The sequence below is a fragment of the Manis pentadactyla genome, chromosome 1 (assembly GCF_030020395.1).
Source record: "Manis pentadactyla isolate mManPen7 chromosome 1, mManPen7.hap1, whole genome shotgun sequence".
NCBI classification, from domain to species: domain Eukaryota; kingdom Metazoa; phylum Chordata; class Mammalia; order Pholidota; family Manidae; genus Manis; species Manis pentadactyla.
In genome coordinates this window covers 1,681,099-1,697,532 of record NC_080019.1, presented here as the reverse complement: position 1 = coordinate 1,697,532, position 16,434 = coordinate 1,681,099, and the positions used below count along the sequence as shown (strand labels likewise).

The window sequence follows — 16,434 nt, the reverse complement described above, 5'->3', positions numbered from 1 at the left end:
TAAGGACCGTATTACTTCTGCCTCAAATCCTATAGTCCAACTAAGAGACAAAAGCCTAATAAAGGGCAAAAGGAGCACTTTGTATGATGAATATTGACGCTATTGGCTTGCAGGTTAGAGAATATAATGTTGGCATTTTGTCCTGGGACACTGCCACATGGGCAGTGGTGGCATTGAGGGTCCTGTTCTGCACTAATCTAAGGGATGTAGGGAACAATGTCTTTTTTTCTAAAGACCTTTCTTATTTCTCCCCTAGTTGTTCCTTTCCCCCCAAAAAAGGCAGGAAAATAATTTATTCCTTATCCTAACTGCTTTAGTACCTCATAGGTATTTCTTAATGCTGTGTTTATTAGACTATCTGCTTTCCAAAGTCAGAGACCATGTTTTATACATTTCATACAAAGTAAATGTCCTGTTGTGTGTTGCCTCGCCAGGAGTGGTGGTTTTGCAAGACCTTGTCTGTGCTTCTCCTTCCTGTTTCAGTGTCGTCCTTTTATCCTTTGCTGCGGAAAGAGGTTCGTCTAGTTTTCAGATCTTTTTCAGAGGGAGACGATCCACATGTAGCTGCAGATCCTTGTGTGTCTGTGGGGGAGGTGAGTTCAGGATCTGGGATCTCCCAGTGCCATCTTGGACACCCTTCCATAAATGTCATTTCAAAAAATCATTCCCTGGATCAAAATTTCTTTGGAAATATGTTTTATTTCTTTTCACGGAGGTCAGTGAAATAGGCAGTTTAATAGGCATACTTCATAGACAATTTTTGAGATCTTTATTTACTCCAGAATGGCATTTTACAAATACAGCCACACATTTGGTATATATATATATATATATATATATATATATATATATATACCAAATCTGTATTCTATCAGGGAATTAAGTCACCCTTGGGGAGAGGTGTGTATTTATCTTTTTTGTCATTAGCTCAATAAGGAATACACACTTAGGTGACCTGTAGAAATACAGTTGTCTTACCTCTTGACCAAGTTTTAGCCTGACTGAATGGAGAGACCAGAACTCTTAGTGAGACTGGGTTACTGATACAAAGAAGGCTCCTCACCTTTGGGTGTAATTGTAGCCAATTGTTTATTTTTTCATACAACTGGTAGAATCAAGTAATATCTTGCTTTTCTTAATGTTTTCCTCATTTTCAATTAATATTTATTCAGTACCCAAGAGCAGCCTGCTGTCGAACTTTCAGATTCCAGTTAATAATATTCTGAATAATAGATACCATTTTATCTAATATTCTGAAAGACAGATAAATTATTCAGATGATAGTACAAAGTACTATGGATTTCAGGTAAAATTGTTGCCCTTAAACATTTTAGGCAAGTAAACATGATTTTCTAAACCAGACCACTGAGAACCAAATACTGATCAGCCTTTGTAGTATCATAGAGCTTACTTAAAAACATCCCACTTAAAGCTAAATTTCTGTGCACAGCAGTGTGAATGTACTTAGTGCCACAGAACTGTACATTAAAAATTTGTTTAAAATGGTAATTATTACTTGTATTTTGCAACAGTAAAAAAACACACACACAAAAAGATGAAAATAAAATACAAACCAAAAAGATAGTAAACATATGTACAAAAAGTTTTTCTGATTTAACAAAGGAGCTAAAGGAAAAAACTAAATGTCCCAAGTTATTTTAAATGTTTTTTTCTTTGGTTTTATATAACTCATAATTTTTTTGAAAAGACTTTTTTTCTCCCATAAAATCGAAAGCATCTTTTACATTCAAATATATATAATAGCTGTTAGGAATTTTTAATTTTCTATCAAGCTTGAAAATGAGAAGTTTATAAAGAAAAACATAACCACTTAGGATATTGTCTATCGCATTTTAATCGCCAAAATTTAAGCTAATGCATGTTATTATCACTCAGCTTTCATAAAAATATTTGCATGTCATAAAAACTTGCTCTGCTCCAGTTGGAAGAATTTGAGGATAGGTTTAAATCTTTAAACGTCTGGCAGAATTCACCAGTGAAGCCAGTCCTGGATTTTTGTTTGTTGGGAAAGTGTTGGTTATTGTGTCAGTCTCCTTTTTAGTGATCAGTCTATTCAGATTTTCTATTTCTTCATGATAAAGATTGTAAATTTCTAGGAATTTATTGATTTCTTCTAGGTTGTCCAGTTTGTTGGGGTATAATCATTCACAGTAGTCTCTAATGGTCCTTTGTATTCCAGTAGTATCAATTATAACTTGTTTCATTTCTATTTTTCTTTCTTTGACCCCTCTTTTTTCTTGGTGAGTCTTGCTAAAGGTTTGTCAATTTTGTTTATCTTTTCAAAGAACCAGCTCTTAGTTTCATTTATCTTTTCTGTTGTCTGTTTTATGTTTATTTCAATTATTTCCCCTCTGATCTTTATTATTTATTTCCTTCCTTCTGCCCACTCTGGGCTTTGTTCTTTTTCTAGTTTCTTTAGGTGTAAAGTTTAACTGTTTATTTAAGATTTCTCTTGTTTCTTGAAGTAAGTGTGTATTGTTATGAACTTCCCTCTTAGAACCGCTTTTTCTGTAGCCCATAGATTTTGGCATGTCATATTTCTCTCTTCATTTGTCTCTAGGTATTTTCTGATTTTGCCTTTGTTTTCTTATATGACCCAGTATGTTGTTTAATCTTCACATATTTGTAGTTTTTCCAGTTTTCTTCTTGTAATTGATTTCTAGTTTCTTGTCATTGTGGTTAGAAAAGATGCTTATTATGATTTCAGCCTTAAATTTATTGAAGTTTGTTTTCTGGCCTAACTTGATTTGTTTTGGAGAATGTTACCTGTGCACTTGAGAAAAATGTGTGTTCTACTGCTTTGGGATGGAATGTTTGTATACATCTATTATGTCCATTCGGTCTCATGTATCATTTAAAGCAGATATTTCCTTATTGACTTTCTAGATGGATAATCTATACATTGATGTAAGTGGGACATTAAAGCCTCATATTATTATTACTATTAATTATTAGTTGTCATCATTTTATTAGTATTATCATTTTCTCCTTTTGTGTCTCTTTATACTTGTTTTATATATTTTGTTCATTGTTTTCTGGATGGTTTTGTTCCTCTCGGTTGTGTTCTTGTTCTCTTTCTCTCTTCCTTTGTGATTTGTTGAGTTTCTTTAGAGTTATGTTTAGATAACTTTCTCTTTTTCTTTTGTGTATTTTTATAAGTTTTGCTTTGTCATTACTGCAAGGTTCACATATATCATCCTATGTATATGAAAGTCTGTGTTAAGTTGATAGCAACTTAAATTTGAATACACTCCAAAACTACATTTTTGTACCCCAATTTATGCACTTGAAGTCACTTTTTATACCTTTTTATTTATTTATCCCTTAACTAATTATTGTAGTTTTAATTAATTATGCTACTTTGTCATTTTAACCTTCTTAGTGACTTTATAAATGATTAATTCACTACCTACTTTGTGTCTTTAACTTATCTAGTAAGATTATTTTTCTTTCAAATATTTTCTTATGATTAGTACCATTTCTTTTTGGCTTAAAGAGTTCTGTTTAATATTTCTTGTAAGGCTGGTTTAGTGGAGATTAACTCCTTTAGCTTTTGCTTGCCTGGAAAACTCTTCTCTCTCCTTCAAATCTGAATGACAACCTGTTGGGTATTCTTGGTTGAAGTTTTTCTTTTCAGCACTTTGACTAAGTCACAACATTCCCTCAAAGTTTCTGCTGAGAAATCTGAGAGCCTAATGGGATTTCCTGGGTATGTCACCAGACAGGCACTTCTCCCAGAGGAGCAGGGGGTGTACCCCACACTGGGCACCCAGCCCCTAGGGTCTGCACCAGAAAGGATACCTGGCTTACAAAACCAATGGGCTAATGTCCAGGAGTCCCAGAGTGCTATAAGAAACTGAGATTTCCCTGCATGGAGGGATCATCTGCAGTCTTGCTCACCAAGAGACCCAATGGAAAAACAGCAGTTTGAAAAGCATCTAGACTGCATGAGGGAAGTGCAAGTCTCACATCTGCTTTAAATGGCCCATGAGACCAGATGGATGTAATAGATGTATACAAAACATTCCATTCCAAAGCAGCAGAATACACATTTTCCTCAAGTACACAAGTAACATTCTCCAAAACAAATCACAAAACAAACTTCAATAAATTTAAGGCTGAAATCATAATAAGCATCTTTCCAAACCACAATACAACATCCACCTGCTCATATGGGAATCTGCTGGAGGGGCAGGAACAGAGAGACACTCCAGGGAGGTGCTGTGCCCTCTCCCCACAGGCGGGTGGTGAGCTCAGACACAGTGCCGTCCTGCCACTTCGCAGGGATGGGCAGGATGACTGGTGGAAATACCTGCTCAGACCGAAGACTGCAGGTGGTTGCAGCGCTGCCCCGCCTCTGGCTGGGAATGCAGGAGAGCTCACAGGGTCTCGAGCACTCCTGTGGCCTGCTGAAGCTATGAGTGCAGGCGGCTGTGACACCCCCCACGCGCCAGCTGCGGTTGCCAGCACAAGCCTGGGTACCACCCCACTGCTGGCCTAGAGCCACTGCGTGTGCAGACAAAGCTCTCCCTCACTGCGGCTGAAGCCACAGGGTGCAGAGAAGACTCTCCTGCTGCCTTTCTGAAGCCGGCAAGTGTGCCCCGTCCACTCCTTTCTCTGGCTATATGAGATTCCTCCCCATGGGTCACTGGTAGGTCTTGGCACACCCTCAACAACGGAGGCATATCAAGAATAAATCAGGTGGTTTAGACAATCACAAATGTTTGAGAGACAACTAAAAGCTAGGACAAGTTTGAACAAGAAGGACCATTACCTACACGAGGCCACTCCTTCCAGACTGGGAGGGGCAGCTCTTTCACCTAATGCCCAGAAGCAAACAGACTTTCCAGCAAAATGAAGGAACAGAAATATGATCCTAATGAAAGAACAAGGCAGAACCTCGGGAAAAGAACTTTATGATATGGAAATAAGTACGGTACCCAATAAAGAATTCAAAGTAACAGTCATAAAGATGCACTCGAGAGAATGGATGAGCAGTGAGAACTTCAAAAGAGACAGAAACCATAAGAAAATACCAAACAGAAGTCATGTAGCTGAAGAACAATTTATTTTGCTCTTCTTTTAAGATTCTTTCCTTATCTGTAACTTTTGAAACTTTAAGTATAACTTGGTGTGGCTCTCTTTGGGTTCATTTTATTTGGAATTCTTTTGGCTTCCTGGGACTGAATGTCTGTTTCCTTCCCTAGGTTAGGGATGTTTTCAGCCATTACTTCTTCAGAGAGTTTCCTGACCCGTTCTGTCTGTATCCTTCTTGGGCCCCTATAATGTGACTGATGTGCTGTTTGATGTGGTTGCAAAGGTCCTAGAGGGCCTGTAAATTATCCTTTTTTTAATTCTTTTTTTTTTTTAGCTGCTCTGTCTGTCCATTGCTTTACCTTCCAACCTGCTGAATCATACTTATACTTTATCTAGGAACAAGACAAGCATGTTTGCTGTGGTTGCTGTTTTTTAATATTATGCCTGAAATCCTAACCAATGCAATTGAAAAGGGGAAGAAAGAAGAAACAAGTTTTAGGAGAGAAAATAGACATTATTTACAGATAATGATACCCAGAAAATCCTAGTGAAGCAGCAGAAAATTATTAATGAATTCAGTTCAGTAAAGTGGCCTGATAAAAGCACAACATGCAAAAATGAATAATCAGAAAACAAAATGGAAATAAATAGTGACAAAGCCCTCCAATCTTCGGAGTAGAGCTAATGGAAAAAGTTACAAGACAACTGAAAGAAAGGGATCAGCATCAGTGGAACAGTGTGTCAGTAAGGAAAACGTGTGGTTACAAAGTAACAGGTAAATCTTGAAAACTGGAACAAGGAAGCAAAATGCAAAAGGATATGTATTGTATAATTTCATTCCTGTAAAACTCAGAAACAGAAAAAATACCAAACTCTACTGTTCAGGAAGGCATATGTAAGTGACAAAACAATAAAGAAAAGCGAGATGGTAATTATACAAGTCAGGGTGGTGGCTACCTCCGTGGTCAAGGTCAGACTTGTGGACTGGCATGGGGAGGACCTCTGGGTATTGCCAATGTCCTCTTTCTTGTCTGTTGTCTGGGGTGGTAGTTACACGGGCGTTTCCTCTGTGTTTGCTGCCCAACTTTTCTGTAGGTGACTTTGTATCACAGTAAAAGCAAAAGGAAAAGAAAAAGAAAGACAGGGATAAGTGGGACAGAGTAGAGAATGCCAGAGCTGACCCATATGTGTGTGAATGTATTACATGATTAATGAGGCATTTCAAACCAATAGTGAAAAAGATGTATTAGCCAATAAATAGCTAGGAGATATGTATTATATAGTTGGATTTTCTAGAGAAAAAAGAAAACAATACCAAATTCATTCCATGAATAAAAAAATGCATTCCACATATAGACCTAAAAATAAAAATCTAGCTATAAATATTTAAAATCTAAATTAAATATCTAAGTATAAAAATGACACTAAGTAGCAGAAGCAAATATAATATTGAAATACTGAGATCTAGAATGTCTTTTTTAGCAAAAACTATATATGCAGATATAAAGGAAAAGATTGACAGATTTAATTATAAATTAAAAACTGTAGTGAAAGATACAGTAAACTACAAGACGATGGGAAAAATATTTGCAGCATCTATAATAGTCTTATTTCCATAATATACAAAGAGCTCCTGAAATTGAACAATCCTAAAATTAGATGAGCAATTAGTGTATACAAAAACAAATATAAATCTCTAATATACTGGAAAGTATTCTTACCCTTACCAAAGAGCAGAAATTCAAGATGATTGATAATATTCAATATATTTGAGGTTGTGGGGAAATGAGTTTTTTGGTGGGGGTATAATTTGATGCAGCCTCTTGGGAAGGCAGTTTTTCTCAACATTTAAATTATATTTTTACTCCATAATTCCATGTCTTTAAAAATACCCTTCTTAAAGACACGCAGTATGGCACAAAAATGCACGCATAAAAGAAGCTTCTTACAGCATAAGGTAGGAAAAAGTGGAACCAGCCCAGTGTCTAACCCTAGAGGAATGATGGTTCAGTGAATTAGTGATGCCCGTGGTCTGGGCTGTTGCCATTGTTAATCTGCCTGCTATGACTCAGAAATGGTGCGGAACGCTGTGAGTAGTAAAAGCATCTTCCATCTAATGGCACTTTTTTATCATATTTATGTGAAAACAGAAAAAGCTAAAATTCGACATATGTACATATGTATGTATTTAAGTGTGTCTGGAAGGACACTTGTGAAAATATTAGTAATGGTTACCTCTGGAGATGGGACATGAAGTAATCTGACTTTTTAGTCTTGTTTGAATTGTATGTAGTGAACATTTATTGTGTAATTAATTTTTTTTTAGAAAAATTTATCTCTTCAGTTTTGGGTTTCTCAATGACCTTCTTCAATAATATTAGAAAACATAAAATTAACATTTGTATCCAAGGACAGACTTTTTACTTGATTGGGGAAGACCTGATTCCAGTTTCTTTGAATGTAATATTTCTCTTTATTTAACAAACAGCATACAAACACTACAGCAGTTCTTTATTTTTAGGGGTAATATATTTGGAGAGTTATGGCAGTATTGGCTTTACCATTTTCTTATTTTACATTTCCATAAACTTGAATAATTCAAGTGGGTACCTCAAAATCCTTATCTAATTTGTAGTTTTACTTTTTGTCCAGGCCCATCAAACTCCATTGAAGAAAGTGAATCGTGTAGAAGAAAGGAGGAAAATGTTTGAGGTATAAAGACATCTGTCTGCTTATTTTAAAGCTTTGCAGAAATAAGTACAAGAAAAGAACAAATCTTATAAAACCTCCAAACCTTTCCTCCTTATTTCTTTCAAGCAAATACCTTTAACTTAATTTTTTTTTTAACCTCCCTGGCATACATCTACCACTGGTGTACTAACCCTCCTGAGGAAACCAGAAAAGGTAGAATTATTACTGATAAAAATGTTCTTTCTTTATTTAAGGAGGCACCAAGAAAGAGAAGGTCGGAATTTACTGAAAAAGAAAAGAAACAAAAGGACCAGGTAGTTTTTTTGTTCTTATTTTTCTTCCCCCACCAAGTTGTAGATGATAATAGCTTCAAGGGCTCTAAGAAGTCAGTTTTTTAAATTGTTACTTGTTAGTTTAATGAAGGCAGAGCAGATGGAAAGGGAGGAAAAGCAGGCGTAGGGATGGCCTGTTTCCCACGGCACATTCCACCTCCCTGCACAATTCCCTTTTTAAAGGAATACCCTGATTTCCATTTTATTACTGAATGTATTTCATGTATTTTATATTAAATACTTGAAGTGGTGTTTTGTTTGTGTCCTTTCCCCACAAGTTGGAGAGAACAAATAGGGCCAGGGAGCAAGGCTGGAGGGACGTGCTAAGCGCCGGAGGAGGTGGTGAAGTGAAGGTAGGCGCTGGATTCCAGCATCATTTTACTGCTGCTGTTTTTCCCCAGCTTCACTTTGCTCTTGGAAGTGTGTATAACTGTCTGTTCTTTTTCCCTGGAGTTCTTCAGCAGCTGTTACGAATTCTTAGTTTTCTTGTGTGTATTTGATATGTAACTTGTATTGATGACTAGTAGGTAACACTGTTAGAATTGCTTAAAACTTTGATGTGAAGGCTGTGAAACATCATTCCTGCCAGAAGGATCTTTTTACTATCAATACAATTTGTCACACCCTTGCCTGAAGCCCTTCTGTGGCTTCATGGAGCCTGAAGGAGTGAGTTTTCAGAAGACCTGCTAACCCGAGTGTCTGTCAGCCTGTCTCCCTCCGTCCCCTCCCCCACTGGGTGCTCCGGTGCCAACCCAGGGCCTGTGTGTCGCTGCCCTTCTGCGCGTGGCCTGCGCAGTCTCTGTCTTTGCCCTCATGTTGCTCTGTCCTCGGTAGCACCCCTCCCTCCCTGCCTGCTCGCTCCCTCCTCCAGCCAGGCAGCAAGGTAACTACTCCCGTCGCCGACTTACTAGGTACGTTAATCCAGACACTTTCTTTGGGTAGATCCAGACTGTGTGACTTTGGGTGAGGTCTTAACTTCTCTGAGTCTTCACTTCTTTATTTAAAAACAAGAAATTTTAAGAACAGTGCCTGGAGCTTGACTGGCAAGGGCTCATATTAACTCCCTTTTCCTTTCTTCTGCCATTCTGAATCCTTCATTTCCTCCTCCACTGTCCTGGCATCCTTTATGTATCTGTGGTAGGCTGAATTCTAAGATGGGCCCCCGAATTCTGGCCGCTGTTTTACCCGCCTTGTATCATTCCCTCCCACTGAGCTCTGGGTGGGCCTGTGGAGTTGCAGGTTGGTAGGCATGGGCAGTGTTGCAGTCATCCTGGCATCCCAATAGCATTTGGTGAGGCTCCTTCAGGGCAGACTTGTGGGGAGAAGAAAGTCAGAGGGACGTGCTTGGCTGGTCTTGTAGAAAGCAAACACCCAGTTCACAGGGCACGGAAGTGCAGGCAGCCTCCAGGAGCTGATAGTGGTCTCTGGCCAGTAACTAGAAAGAAAGCGTGACCGTAGCCATTCCAGCCACAAGGAAATGAACTCTGCCAAGAACCAGTGAGCTGGGAAAAAAGTCCAAGCCTCAGATGAGAATTACAGCCCCGACTGACAGCTTGATTTCGTTGGGTGAGAGCCTGAGCAGGCAGCCCAGTTAGACACACCGGACTCCTGAGCCAGAGAAACCGAGATAATAAATGGTGGGTCTAAAGCTGACAAGTTGGTGGTAGTTTGTTAAACTGCTATAGTGTATTCATTTTTCATGTATGAAAAATGAATACACTATTAATCTGCTGCATTATAACTTTAATTTGTATCATTCATTTGTGAATCCCCTGGCCCGTGCTTGTTAAACTTCGTATTCAGGTACCCAGGAAGGTATTTGTCAGGTTAAATTGATGACCATTCTTATTTGTTTCTTTACCCTAAAAGTTATAAACTGAATAAAACTTGGCTTTGTCTGTTTCATGTAGAAATTTATGTTCTGTGTTGGCTTTCCTGATTTGTTTTTCAGTCTCTTGAGATGAACAAGTTTTTCTATCTGTCTGTCTGTCCATTCATTCATGTATTCATTTACTCATTGATAGACACTCTTAAGAAGGTTTCACATGAAAAGCATTGTGGTTACTACATTCACTCATATTACCAAATCCCCCCACACCCCATTGCAATCACTGTTCATCAGCATAATAAAATGCCACAGAGCCACTACTTGTCTTCTCTTTGCTATACTGCTTTCTCCATTATCCACCCCCCCACAGACTATGTGTGTGAATCAGAATGTCCCTCAATCCCCTTCTCCCTCCCTCCCCATCCACCCTCCCCCACCCCTTCCCTTTGGTAACTGCTAGTCCCTTCTGGTGGTCTGTGAGTTTGCTGCTGTTTTGTTCCTTCAGTTTTGCTTTGCTGTTATACTCCATAAATGAGGAAAATCATTTGGTACTTGTCTTTCTCCACCTGGCTTATTTCACTGAGCATAATACCCTCTAGCTCCATCATGTTGCAAATGGTAGGATTTGTTTTCTTCTTATGGCTGAATAATGTTCCATTGTGTATATGTACCACCTCTTCTTTATCCATTTATCTACTGCTGGACGCTTAGGTTGCTTCCATACCTTGGCTATTGTAAATAGTGCTCCGATAAACAAAGGGGTGCGTATGACTTTTTGAATCAGGGATCTTGTTTTCTCCGGGTAAATTCCTAGGAGTGGAATATCTGGGTCAAATGGTATTTCTATTTTTGAGGAACCTCCATATTGCTTTCCACAATGGTTGAACTAATTTATATTCCTACCAACAGTATAGGAGGGTTCCCCTTTCTCCATATCCTCACCAGCATTTGTTGTTCCATGTCTTTTGGATGTTGGCCATCCTAACTGGTGTGAGGTGATATCTCATTGTGGTTTCAATTTGCATTTCCTTGATAATTAAGGATGTGGAGCATCTTTTCATGTGCTTGTTGGCCATCTTCTGAATTTCTTCTTTGGAAAAGTGTCTGTATCCTCCACCCATTTTTTAATTGGGTTATTTGCTTTTTGGGTGTTGAAGTGTGTGAATTCTTTATGTATTTTGGATGTTAACCCCTTGTCAGATCTGTCATTTATGAGTATGTTCTCCCATACTGTAGGATGCCTTTTTGTTCTCCTGATGGTGCCCTTTGCTGTTACAGAAGCTTTTTAGTTTGATGTAGTCCCATTTGTTCATTTTTGCTTTTGCTTCCCTTGCCTGAGGAGATGTTTTCAGGAAAAAGTTGCTCATGTTTATATTCAAAAGATTTTTGCCTGTTTCCTTCTAAGAGTTTTATGGTTTCATGACTTACATTTAGGTCTTTGATCCATTTCAAGTTTACTTTTGTGTATGGAGTTAGACAATAATCCAGTTTCATTCTCTTACATGTGGCTGTCCAGTTTTGCCGACACCAGTTGCTGAAGAGGCTGTCATTTCCCCGTTGTATATCCATGGCTCCTTTATCGTATATTAATTGACCATGTATGCTTGGGTTTATATCTGGGCTGTGTATTCTGTTCCATTAATCTGTGGGTCTGTTCTTGTGCCAGTACCAAATTTTCTTGATTACTGTGACTTTGTAGTACAACTTAAAGTAAGGGAGTATAATCCCCCCAGCTTTATTCTTTCTTCTCAGGATTGCTTTGGCTATCCGGGTCTTTTGTGGTTCCATATGAATTTTAGAACTGTTTGTTCTAGTCACTGAAGAATGCCATTGGTATTTTGATAGGGATTGCATTCAATCTGTAGATTGTGTGAGGCAGGATAGCCATTTTGACAATATTAATTCTTCCTATCCATGAGCACGAGATGCATTTCCATTTATTGGTGTCTTCTTTAATTTCTCTTATGAGTGTCTTTTAGTTTTCAGGGTATAGGTCTTTCACTTCCTTGGTTAGGTTTATTCCTAGGCATTTTATTCTTTTTTGATACAATTGTGAATGGAATTGTTTTCCTGATTTCTCTTTCTGCTAGTTCATCGTTAGTATATAGGAATGCAACAGATTTCTGTGTATTAATTTTGTATCTTGCAACTTTGCTGAATTGAGTTATTGGGGTGGATTTGTTAGGGTTTTTTATGTACAATATCATGTCCTCTGCAAACAGTGACAGTTTAACTTCTTCCTTACCAATCTGGATGTGTTTTATTTCTTTGTGTTGTCTGATTGCTGTGACTAGGATCTCCAGAACTATATTGAATAAAAGTGGGGATAGTGGACATCCTCATCTCATTCCCAATCTTAGAGGAAAAGCTTTCAGCTTTTTGCTGTTAAGTATGATGTTGGCTGTGGGTTTGTCATATATGGCCATTATTATGTTGAGATACTGCCCTCTATGCCCATTTTATTGAGAGTTTTTATCATGAATGGATATTGAATTTTGTCAAATGCTTTTTCAGCATCTATGGAGATGATCTGTGATTTTTGTCCTTTTTGTTGATGTAGTGGATGATGTTGATGAATTTTCAAATATTGTACCATCCTTGCATCCCTGGAATAAATCCTACTTGATCATGATGGATGATCTTTTTGAAGTATTTTTGAATTCTGTTTGCTAATACTTTGTTGTGCATTTTTGCATTTATGTTTATCAGGGATATTGATGTGTAACTTTCTTTTTTTGTGGTGTCTTTGCTTGCTTTTGGTATTAGACTGATGTTGGCCTCATAGAATGACTTTGGAAGTATTTCCTTCTCCTCTACTTTTTGGAAACCTTTAAGGAGGATGGGTATTAGGTCTTCTCTAAATGTTTGGGAAAATTCAGCAGTGCAGCCATCTGGTACAAGTGTTTTTTTCTTAGGTAGTTTTTTGATTACCAATTCAATTTCATTGCTGGTAATTGGTCTGGATTTGCACAAGTTTTCCATATTACGCATCAGTAATTCAGTAAGAGTCACTTGTTTCTAATTCTGTATTAATGTAGATTTAGTAATATAACTTTATCTTTAAGGTTATATTTTACTATTTTTGTACTGTACCATCAATGAGAAATAGAACTTATTACCTCCTGAATGGTAAGGAGTGACTTAGAATTTGTCCCATTCTTAAAAACTTACCCCAGATCTTAACCAATTGGAAAGCAAAAACTTACCAAAGTGTTGGCTCCCAGATCTTTTCAAGTATTTTATATCTAGTCCATGATTTAGGTTGTGAATTTGGTTATATTTTCTTTTCCCCTTGCATATATCTTCTTTTATGTAATAAGGTATTGTTTTTTTCCTATGGTGTCTAAAGCTGTATTTAATCCCAAAATCCAGTTTTATCACTGTTTGATAACTAATTGAGACAATTTTCCAACAGTATTAAATACTGTGTGCTTAACAGATTTCTGCTTCACTTTATAAATTGCTGTAGTGCTTTCATTGAGGAATAATAAAACAATTTATTTTCTATGACTTAAATTCTATGTCAGTTTCTATACTTATTCCTCATGTAGTTTGTAATATCTAACTTCTTAAGCTTCTTGATTTCTGTGCAGTTGATAAGGACCTGGAGGTTTAATGTAATGGGAATCAAATTAAGGAGAACTTCCAAATAAAGATAAAACAAAACCTGAACATTAAGGGAAATATTTCAAAATTAATACTGTTATCATATACTTCTAAATAGTAAGACATTATTCACAGTATAAATAACTACTGGTCTTTGTTTATTTAATATCTTCAAACTCTGGGATGTTCCGCTTCATCTGTTTTGATGTATCTTCTGGTGAATGTGTGTTTTAGAAAAATTATGGAATAATCCATATTTATCATTTGATCATATGGTGTTCATAATATATAAGAAATGCATCTATTGTTTGAAAATATATGGGAATACTATTCAGTAATAAAAGGAAACAGCCTTTTTATACATACAACATGGATCAATCAAAAACAGTACACTGAATGAAGGAAGCCAGGTGTCAAAAATCTCTTGACTATAAACATAAGCACCTTTTTCCTGAATACATCTCCTCAGGCAAGGGAAACAAAAGCAAAAATGAACAAGTGGGACTACATCAAACTAAAAAGCTTCTGTACAGCAAAGGACACCATCAGCAGAACAAAAATGTATCCTACTGTATGGGAGAATATATTTTTAAATGACTCATCTGATAAGGGTGAATATCCTCGTCCAAAATACACATACCTCAATACCCCAAAAGCAAATTACCCAATTAAAAAATGGGCAGAGGACCTCAACAGACACTTCTCCAAAGAAGAAATTCAGATGGCCAATAGGCACATGAAAAAGTGCTCCACCTTGCTAATTATCAGGGGAATGCAAATTGAAACCACAATGAGATATTACCTCACACCAGTTAGGATGGCCACCATCCAAAAGACAAGGAACAACAAATGCAGGCAAGAATGTGGAGAAAGGGGAACCTTCCTACACTGTTGGTGGGAATGTAAATTAGTTCAACCATTGTGGAAAGCAATATGGACATTCCTCAAGAATAGAAATATCATTTGACCCAGGAATTCCACTCCTAGGAATTTACCTGAAGAAAACAAGATCCCTGATTCAAAAAGACATATGCACCCCTATGTTTATCGCAGCACTATTTACAATAGCCAAGGTATGGTAGCAACCTAAGTGTCCATCAGTAGATAAATGGGTAAAGAAGAGGTGGTACATATACACAAGGGAACATTATTCAGCCATAAGAAGAAAACAAATCCTAACATTTGCAACAACATGATAGAGCTAGAGGGTATTATGCTCAGTGAAATAAGCCAGGTGGAGAAAGACAAGTACCAAATGATTTTCCTCATTTGTGGAGTATAACAGCAAAGCAAAACTGAAGGAACAAAACAGCATCAGAGTCACAGACTCCCAGAAGGGACTAGCAGTTACCAAGGGGAAGGGGTGGGGGAGGGTGGGTGGGATGGAGGGAGGGAGAAGGGGATTAAGAGGCATTATGGTTAGCATACTAATGTGGCAGTGGGTCACGGGGAAGGCAGTACAGCACAGAGAAGAAAAGTAGTGACTCTGTGGCATCTTACTACACTGATGGACAGTGACTGCAATGGGGCGTTGGGAGAACTTGATAATATGGGTGAATGTTGAAACCACAATGTTCGTGTGAAACCTTCATAAGATTGTATATCAATGACACCTTAATTTTAAAAAAAGGAAAGAATGAAACCGGGCATAAGAGTACATACTGTATAATTCCATTTATATGAAATACAGAAAAAGCAAATTGAGTCCATACAGCTGAGAGCAGAACAGTGGCCACGGAAGTGAGGAGGCACAGGCTGCAGAGGAACCCAAGGGAGCTGTTTGTAGCGATGGGCTTGTGAGGATCAACTGTGCTTAATAGTCAGTGAATAAGGCCCCCTTTTGGAAGATAATATTGCTTCAGTATTCTAGTACAGTATCCTCAGTGTTACTTCGAGTACTGGCATCTTCAGAGATGTTTTGCTTTGGCAAACACGCACTTGTGACACGAGACTAAACCTAAGGAGTCATGAGTCTCAGGGTCGCTGCGAACACCTGTTACCAGGATTCTGGTTCTGGCCTTCAGACACACACCTGGCAGGTGTGGGTGGGCATCGCCTTAGTGGGGTTTCCTGCCTCGTCAGCTGTCTCTTTCTACCAACTTCATCTCTTGCCATTCAAACATCTTTAATCAGCTGTCTGTAATTATCTTGAGCTGATTTTTTTAAATCTTGTGCTTTCTTATTTTGTTGTATGCAACTTTCTGTGTCAGGGTGTTAACACAAATTTTACCTCATTTAGGACAATGGTATTTCCTTTTAGTGATGCAAATATTTTTTCTTTGTCTCTCTCCTTAAGATACAAAGACTTCTTCCTTCCAGTGTTCCACTTGGAATTTCTTCTTCTTTACTGTCAGTGTTCTGGCTTCTGTTCATACCACTTGGGAGAAATGGCTTTCAAATGCTGCCCCTCGGCCTCAGCCGCAGCCCGGGTCCCACGCTTGCAGCTGGTGACTTCCTCTCTCAGAAGAGCTCCCACCGCGACCTGGGCGCCTTATGCACGTGCGCACTTTTGCCCTTCTCCTTTCCTGACATCTCTGTTTTCTGACAGTTCTGTGTGGTTATCTGCCTTACCCTTCATCATTCCTGCAGGGAATCCACAGCTCCCTTCGCATGTACTTTTTCGCCCATTGCATCTGTTTGCTCAGGCTGCCTGGCTGGGTGTCCGTGCAGCAGCCGCCTGCTGGTTCCTCGGCCTTGTCTCTCTCTGACTCCTGCTTATTATGCACAATTTGACTTACGGGCCTTCTTAAAACTGTTAGCTTTTAGGAACGCTGCTCCTGCCTGGAAGTTTATACGTGCTTTCTGTTGTTATTTCATGAACTCAGACAGCTGGACTTGATGGCGGCTGCACCAGCCTTGTCGGGCCGAGCACAGGGCCTCCTGTGTGCCTTCCTGCCCCTGCCGACACCCAGATGTATT

At 38.3% G+C, this 16,434-nt stretch overlaps 1 protein-coding gene across 8 annotated transcripts in view; it reads left to right on the top strand.

Annotated features, from left to right (window-relative positions):
- NEK1 (NIMA related kinase 1) overlaps window positions 1-16,434 on the top strand; it is a 174,613-nt gene that overhangs the window by 47,587 nt on the left and 110,592 nt on the right. For all 8 annotated transcript variants that reach the window (XM_057501650.1, XM_057501795.1, XM_057501737.1 and 5 more), the window contains 3 exons: window positions 7,711-7,770; window positions 8,004-8,063; window positions 8,360-8,434. In XM_057501650.1, coding sequence (XP_057357633.1) covers window positions 7,711-7,770; window positions 8,004-8,063; window positions 8,360-8,434 — 195 coding nt within the window. The remainder of the gene's footprint in view (window positions 1-7,710; window positions 7,771-8,003; window positions 8,064-8,359; window positions 8,435-16,434) is intronic.